This window comes from Phalaenopsis equestris, unplaced genomic scaffold, assembly GCF_001263595.1.
Source record: "Phalaenopsis equestris unplaced genomic scaffold, ASM126359v1 Scaffold000287, whole genome shotgun sequence".
NCBI classification, from domain to species: domain Eukaryota; kingdom Viridiplantae; phylum Streptophyta; class Magnoliopsida; order Asparagales; family Orchidaceae; genus Phalaenopsis; species Phalaenopsis equestris.
In genome coordinates this window covers 1,712,819-1,721,624 of record NW_018164729.1, presented here as the reverse complement: position 1 = coordinate 1,721,624, position 8,806 = coordinate 1,712,819, and the positions used below count along the sequence as shown (strand labels likewise).

Below are 8,806 nucleotides of genomic sequence, written 5' to 3'. Positions count from 1 at the left end.
CACAAAAGCTGAGTCACCTGAAAACCAAATCGAATCATCAAAGGCCATCAAAGAAGTTGAAAATTGGATTTAATATAAGTGTCAAGCTGAAGAAACAGAACTGAGATTTGAAAAGAGATTAGCTAAACCATTAAAAATTTAAACTCAAATCTAATATAAGAGCCAAGGTGAGCCATTATTAAGAGAACCAAAACAGAGCCCTGTAAAAGGGGCTGAGTTCAAATCACCATTAAGAGAACCAAGACTGATTTATTAAGTAATTATTTAAGCTATAAAATAGCATGAAACCAAATTCAGCTCCAAAACAATTTTTAAAACCAAAAGTAATCCCCAACAGGTATATTCGCATAATTCAGCAAAGAGAGACAGAAGTCAGCCTCAAATTCAAGTACTCAAACTCAAAATTATAGTTTCCAATATGCATTCGAATGAAACAGCAGAAGAATAAGGGCTGCAACCAACTCAAATGAAATTTAAAATTAAATCAATGTGTATCCGAATAAGATAACAAAGGGGAGCAAAGTCTGCAACTCCCAATTAAGTTTCAAAGCCAAAATAACTTCCCAATATATATATTCAAATAAAGTAGCAAAGGGAGCAAAGAACTGCAGCTCCAAATTAATTCTCAAAACCAAAGAAAGGCTTCCAATATGTTTATTCGCATAGGGGCAACAAGAAGGATAGAAACCGAGCCCCAAACTGTTATTTAGAACTGAAAATAAGAGCTCCAACATACACTCGAAAAAGAATGGCACAAAGGAGCAAGGATTGTAGCTCCAAATAATTTTCTTAAAGCCAAAAAATATTTCCCATACATATTTGAGTAAGACAGTGAGAGCAACAAGAAGAGCGTGCAATCAGCCCCCAAACATCTTCATCAAGACTAAAAAAAATTGTTCCAAAATGTGTTCGAATAGAGCAGCAAAGAGAATGAAAACTATAGTTCCAAATAGATATTCAAGTCTAAAACAACATGTATCTGGATGAGGTAATGAGAGGAACAAGAAAATTAACCTTCAATCAAGTAGTTAAAACCCGAATATTATATGAATCTAAATAGGACTGTAAGAGGAGCCACAACTGAGCTATCACCAAAAGCCAAAACCGAGACAGTAAAGCAGCTCTTCGATGCACTAAGTGATTCCAATGTATATTCGAATAAAGAGGAGGCAAGAAGAGCCAAAACCGAGACAGTAAAGTAGTTTTTAAAGCCATAAAATGATTTCCAATCATGTATCCGAGCAAGGGGCAGCAAAAAGAGCATGAATTAAGCCCCAAAACGATTATTCAAAACCAAAAATAATCTCTAACATATGTATTCGAATAAAGGCAGTAAATAAATGTATAAATCAGTTCCCCAAATCATGTGTTCAAAACAGAACATAATCTCCCAATGCATATTCGAACGGAGGCAAAAGAAGTAATATAAATGCAGCATTAATTCATCGAAACCAGACTCAAGAATAACTACATCTTAAAAATAAATGACATCTAACCTCGATTTCTTCTTAGCTCAAGAAATGAAAAGATTGGGGAAAGATCGCGAGATAAAAAGCTTCCAACAGAAAATGAACCTCAGCATTGTATTTCTCCAAAATCTCCAAAGAAAAATCACACACTAAATCTTCCCCTCCCATGCGATATTTATAGGCGGAGAATGAGAGAGAGGTTCGCCGATCAGGTTTAAGCATTCGAGCGGAAAGGTTTGTTAGAAAATGGTTACCGGCTAGGCGACTAGCGGTGAAAGTCGGTTAAGGCCGGCGAGGAAAGAGGTGACCGGAGAACCGGAAGGAAACCCTCAAGATTCGGTGAAGAGAGGAGAGGGGAAAGGAGTTTCGGCTAGGGCAAGGAACGCAAGCTTGAAAAGAAGCGTGAGGTTTCTTCTTTTTTTTTTTAGGATTTTAAAACCATTTTTATGAAAAGGATTTTATAATTTCTTTTTAAAAGAAAATATTAAATTTTGTGCAAGCGCGGTGCCCCATCAAAATAGGTGTCTTCCCCAGTTAAAATTGATGTTCCAGACGCACCGGCGCAATCCCTTTCGTCATCCGAGGTCATCCGGACAAACTCGTCAACGATCACGTCAAATTAACTTCTATTCGTGCGCGATGCGACAAATGAAATTATTTTGACCCGATCGGAGTCGTTCAACGAATATATCATTGACCGGTCCTCACATAATCGACGACCAAAGTCAAACACATCACTCGCAGTGGCAAGTCAAACATCGCACGCGCCACAGTGTCCACGTATGTCTTTCAAATTTCTATAGGAGCACAATTTGAGCTTCAATAAGTCGGTTTTTCGATCAACTCAATCAAATGTTGAGGATCCAAAACCGTCTATATGAAACTGCAAGGAGCGAAGAAATGACTTAAATTTCTAAGTGGTGTGGGTCCCAGTCTAGTTCTCTAAGAGAGTCAAAATAGAGAAAAATAGAGAAATTTAAAGGTTAGATCCTAGGGTATCTAGAGAATGGAAGACCTCAAAATGAGGTGAACAATAACCACATAAATGTTTGTGATGATATCACGCAAAAATTCTTCAGTTTTACTTTAGAGAATTTCACACAAAATATTTACAAAATGCAACGATATGGTAATATAGAAGGCAATCTTAAACTATAAGCTGATAAACGGAGAAGCAAAATAACATAGATTTCAGTAAGACGAGGATATCAGTTGATATACTCTGAATATGCAAAATTGTGGAGATAGAAGAACAATGGACCAGTAATTCTTAAGAAAAAAAAAACAAAAATAATAGAGAGGAAGAATAAAATCCCGCAAGATTCGAAAAGTAGCCAATAAAATTTGAAGATGTTTGGCATGTGGAGTGCATGAGAAAAAAAGAGATTATGAATTCCAAAATCTATCAAGGACCAAATGACAAATTATAAGAGATAATGAATATTAGTGCCAGGAAAAAAAGTACACATCAAAGACGTATCTAGTGCATGAAGCTTCGAGTAATGTCAAATTCGTAAATAATGAATATTATCTCAATGATATCTTTAAGAGTATTCTTAATAATCTAACTCCATCAAAGTTAAAGAGCAACGAAATTGGTTGATGCCTTGTACGGATGAATCATATTGATAACAATGAACAAAATTATGAAAATCTCTAATTCTCTCTATCACGAGTGCTCTCCTAAATATTCAAAAAGATTCCCTGATGATTGATGATTAATGAATATCTCAGCATCTTATGATCTAATCGAGGGGCTCATTTTAACAGCATAAACACTAATAATTTGGAGAATAACTGGTTCATCAAGTGGCCTTGTGAATTTTTTAATTATGCATCTAAACGTTTGATTTAGATTCATTTAGAATTTGATCTAAAATTGGTACCAATGGGATTGTCTAATCAAAATGCATTGTTTCGCTACGATTTTGTTAAAATCTTCATCCACATGCATTTATAAGACACAAAGACATTCTTAGTGCTTTGAGTATGCAAATACAAATAATTAAAATTATTACGGCCACACAATATTTCTAAACAAACCCAAAATGATCCATTATAGCCAAATAATCTTCTTATGTCTGGCTGATTTGCAATTTCTATGAATAATATAATAAGATAAGATATTCACTTTCTGATAAGATATTACTCTTAAAATATCGAATGCAGTTGTTGATATGGTATCTATTTGTCTATTATGGTATAGTCCATTAACTTCAGAAACAAAACAGCAATGAAGAAAAACTAAATTAGCAGGTAATACAGAAATCACAGAACACAACAATATATGAGCTATATCATAAATTATTAAATTTACTAGATCCTATGACAAATATTTGACTATTTTTGCTGATGGGGTTCTCTTAAAAAAGAAAACTGAAAACAAACAAAGGAATCTTGTAGAGATTTTGATTATTTACTTACCTGACAGCTATTCATCCATCATATGTCCATCATGTATGAGCTCAAGCCGATTATTTATAGCTAACTTGAATGGCTATAAATAATCGTTTAAAATTATTCAAAATGAAGAAAAACTGGCTAAAATTTGACCCAAATAGCTGTTGTGATTTATGTTAAATGAGTTATAAGAGCCGGGTTCAGGTCGACGGGTTGAAGGCGGGTCGATTATGGTTGGACTTTCCGACTCGTTTAATATTCAGGTTGGATGGTCTGACTCGTTTAATATTCAGGTTGGATGGTCACACAGTCTTGGGTTAGGTCAATTTTGGGTCAGACCCAAACAAGGCATGAGAACCCAATTCGACACCACTAGTAGGTATAGCTACAAACCCACCAACATTGCGAGGATAAAAGTCCTATTAGCTCATGGCTTCGGATGCAGAAAAATGTTTAGTGAAAAACTCAATGAAGCCAAACAAATATGGGTCATTTAAGAGCAAGAGTTGCATGTTGTTATGAGAGCCTTACAATGCTGAGGATATTATCTCATATACAAAAATTTATTTTGCAATATAGATCAGCAAGTAAGTTCTCAAATACATACAATAAGCATGTTTGATGTATTCTATTATTTCACCTTCCTCTTCAAGCATTGTGCGGGCCACTTCAATCGAGCGACTAATGTTTTTGAACAGGAGGGGCGCCATCCTTACTACCACACAGGAAGCTCGTGCTGTTTTAATCTCTAAAGTACTTCTAAATCAATAATGCATATCTCAACAACATTTGGGCAATATGCCTTCAAAATGTAAAGACTAATGAAATTCATATAAAATAAGCCTTTTATAAAAGGAAAATCAGCCACGCACTCCAAAGCCATCAACACGAGAGTTCAAAATACAACTTTCATAATACGAAAAAAAGTAATAATACATACAATACATGATGAGATCATAACAACTAGTAAAGAATGCTATTATTGGCCACAGATGCAGCGTAACATAGACAACTTTGATCGCTATACTCTACCGCCCTTATTATATAATGTATGGAAATATATCAACATGGATTATGTATTAGAGTTTAATATAACCAAAGAAGAATTTTATATTTGTTTTTGTTCGCCGGCTCTCAAACATAGCATTTTTATACAATAATGAAACACTGTTCATGCACCAACATAGCTAATTATACTTTAAAAAGTTTCTTCGATTGCATGGAACATCCAAGTCCATCACCTTAGATTATGATTTCAAAGTTTGTGAGCCGCTTCTAGCGAGTAGTGTGAATGAAATTTGTCACAGACCATCCTAAAATAGAAAGGCATGCAGACAACATAAACCACACTTTAGGTTCCATTATTTGAAGAGTTGCATTGGAGTGAATGAAAAATTGGGATCAGCCGCTCGCCAAATTCGACTTCAATAACATGATCAATCAATCAAAGGTATGGTCATCGCTTTTTATTTTCTACACCAAAATACTTTATTTTACACTTGATCTGACAAGTTTACTCAATCAATCAAAGGTATGGTCATCTCTTTTTATTTACTACACCAAAATACTTTATTTTGCACTTGATCTGATAAGTTTACCAAGAAGTTCATAAATATGAATGTCAAGCAGCTATTTGAACAGAAAAAACAGCTCCGAGCATTCATCAAATAGTTGCTTGACATTCCATGTAGATTTTATAGAAAAAATTATCATTCTATGTGGATCTGTATCACTTTTTCTTTATACTGAAAACACCAATTGATATTCAATAAAGCTGAAAAGTAAGCATTAGATGAATTTAACAGAATTAAAGAGTTAGTTCTTGAAAACAATGTAGACTACTTTCACCCAGTTTCACAGACAAAGTTGAACGATTCAGTCATATCCATGAAAATAAAAATATGCTATAAACTGGTGACTCATATAGTTAATGAAAATCTCACCAAGCTAAAACCAAATAATGGTTGATACAATTAATTGATTTGGAAAACAAGCTTCGCCATAACACAGGAACATGCATGAGAATAATCTTAAAAGAGGCATTGGTTCCATATCAACCTGGATTCCACTTCTTTACAAGAAAACATCATATAAATGTGACAATAATATACAATTACAACTAGGGAGTGCAATTAAAATGCTTCAATCAGTCAAAGATAAAAATCTGGGAGAAGATGAAGAACATTCGAGTGCACACTAAGATTTTGTATTGAAAGCCTATGAATTGCATTCATCGTCCAGCAGAAAGAATTCAATCTTTCTAGATGTAAATATATGCAGCAGCTAATTTTAGTAGCCCTAGAAACTCATAACCTTCGTTAATCTCAAACTCCATAACAATTATATGCAAAGAAATTCATCATTGTCTACAACAAACAAGAGATAAAATACCAATTCTCAGTCACACTGGAAGAACTGAGCTACTGCGTGATCTTCCATATATTGAAAAGAAGAATATTCTTCCACTGCCAGAGGTAGATCCTCCTCCATAATCTAATGCTTTTTTTTGTTGACGTTCATCGCTAAAACTGCTGCGCTGCTTTGCCCCGTTTAGATGACCCCCATCCTCAGATCTCTCACGATCCATTCTAGAAGATAACTCACTTGCCAGAAATGAACCTAGTAGATCGGACCGCCACTGCTCCCCTGACACAATTTCTGGCAAACCACCTCGATCTCGAAGTCTGGAGCTCTCAATGCAATCCAAAGCAGTATCAATAACATCCACACCTTCCTCCTCTTCTAACTCTTCCAAAGCCCTAACAACGGGGCCGAAATCGCCTTCTTCGAAGGCTGCAGCGACATCGGGATCAATGATTTTGGCCCGGCAAAGAGGGCAGTTAATGTGAGCTCGGAGCCACGTATCAATGCATGAGACATGGAAAGCATGCCCGCAGGCGGGAAGTATACGGACAAGCTCACCCTCACAGAAATCCCCGAGGCAAACCGAGCAATCCGCAGCGGTACCAGCGCCGGAGACGTAGGGTTTCGGGGAGATGGAATTGATTGCAGACTCGTCCAGCCCGACGGTGCGAACGTGCCACACTGGGTAATCGGCCTCACCATCTCCCAATTCAGAGGTAAAGCCGTCGCCGGCGTCGGGGATGTCGCCGCGGCGGCGGCGGTTCACGAGCACGGTGTAGTAGGTTAGGATGAGGAATAGGATGGCGGAGGAGACTGAGACGGTGGCGATGACGATGTTGGCGATAAGATGGTGGCCGGAAAAGGACTCTCGAGTTGAAAGAGGAGAGGGGAGAGGTGGAGGGGAGGGAGAGGTGGAGCAATCGTGCGTGCAAACGGTGGAGTGCTCCGATGTGGTGAGGCCGATTACCCAGTGTGGCACGTTCCCACTGAAACTTGAAGTGTTTGAGAGGGCAAGGGAGAACTCTTCTTCTTCCTTGAAGCTAGGGCTTCTTCTTGAAGGTCTTGAGTTGGAGAGCTTGGGGAAAAGGTGAGAGTGAGAGCTTCTACTTCCTCTTCCCTTTCTTCTTCCACAAGAAACTCTTTCTCCTATTTTCTTCCTCCTCTCCTTCATCTTTCTCTACCACTCCTTGAGTGTGTGAGGAGAGTTCCTTGAAGAGAAGGAGTTTGGCTAGCAAGGGAGAAAAATCACCAGAGCACCGTCCAAACTTTACCATAGCTCAAAACTTTGTCGGAGTCTCACCAGACTCTCCTTCTAGAGGAGAGCTTCTTTGTCCTTTAGAGGAGTAGAGGGGATCTCACTGGAGCTTTGCTGGAACGTGGACTTCTCTTCTACCATTATGAGAGCTTCCTCCTACTTAAAGAAATGTGTCTGGAACCTCTGCAGTGGTGAGATTTCTCTTAGTCCTTCATGTTTTCTTTCTTAGCTTGCCTAGAGGTTAGATTTACTATTGGTTGTGGGTTCCATCACCCACATGGAGCGAGTTGGTCGACCGACACTAGTCAGAACGACCACACGTCCTTGGATTATTCATTGATTTATTAGAGAAAGTCCTAGCTTATGAATCACATGCATGGCCAAATCTTTTGCGGAGCAAAGTGATTCTCATTGCAAACCTTAGACCAAAATCCTAGCGCATCGGAATCCCAATTTCCACTTGATTTGGCATTCCCAACCTTCCTTAGAGGGGTTTGGATGTTTGGATTCTACAAAGTGAGAAAACCTTTGTAGTTGGACCACCTTACAAAAATCATGAGGAGTTGTGAAATGGAAAAAACTTTGTAACTAGACAATTCAACAACTTAATGGAGAGTTTTCTATTTGGAGATCAGAAGATGAAGCTCCTCACACACCTTGCTGAAGTAGGAGGCGGATATGCTGCACATCCAAGTGCTAAACCCTACGTGCTAAAGCGAGTACGTTAGCGTGAGTATGGCTTGTTATAAAGCATGATCATTTGCTTGTATTGCGACATGTTGTGTCTTGCTAGAAGCATGTTGCATTTGCACATTGTCTTGACCAACCGCCTCTGCTCAGTTGACATAACACATTGCCTTGACCTGCCGCCCCGGCCTGGTCAACATAGCACATTTGCCTTAACCGACCTTCCAGACCAAGTTGGTATAACACATTGCCTTGACCGACCGCTCCGACCTGATCGACATAGCAAATTTGCCTTGTCTAATGGCCTGGACTCGATCGACATTGCACATTTGCCTCGACCGACAGCCTCATTACAGTCAACATAGCACCTTGGCTCAACCGATTGCCCCGACTCGATTGACCAGCCACTTTGGTTCAACCGGCCGCATTGGCCCAGTTGAACGATCACTCTGGTCCAATCGGCCAACATGGCCTGATCGACCGACCACTCTGATCCGACCGGCTAGACTAATCGCTCAGGTTTAGTCGGTCGCCCCGGCTGGTCAACTGTGTCGTGGAGGTACGCTCACCCTTTTGCATCCCTACCTTCATGACACACTCCTGTGGGTCGCCACCTCCACGACATGCCCCC

At 38.7% G+C, this 8,806-nt stretch overlaps 1 protein-coding gene across 1 annotated transcript; it reads right to left on the bottom strand.

Annotated features, from left to right (window-relative positions):
• LOC110025019 (RING-H2 finger protein ATL54-like) lies at positions 1 to 7,190 on the bottom strand (the record flags this gene model as incomplete). Its single annotated transcript, XM_020725248.1, is given in 2 exon segments — positions 1 to 17; positions 6,261 to 7,190. A coding segment is annotated over 1 exon segment (920 nt), but the record flags the coding sequence as incomplete, so codon positions are not given.
• Positions 7,191 to 8,806: the final 1,616 nt, after the last annotated feature.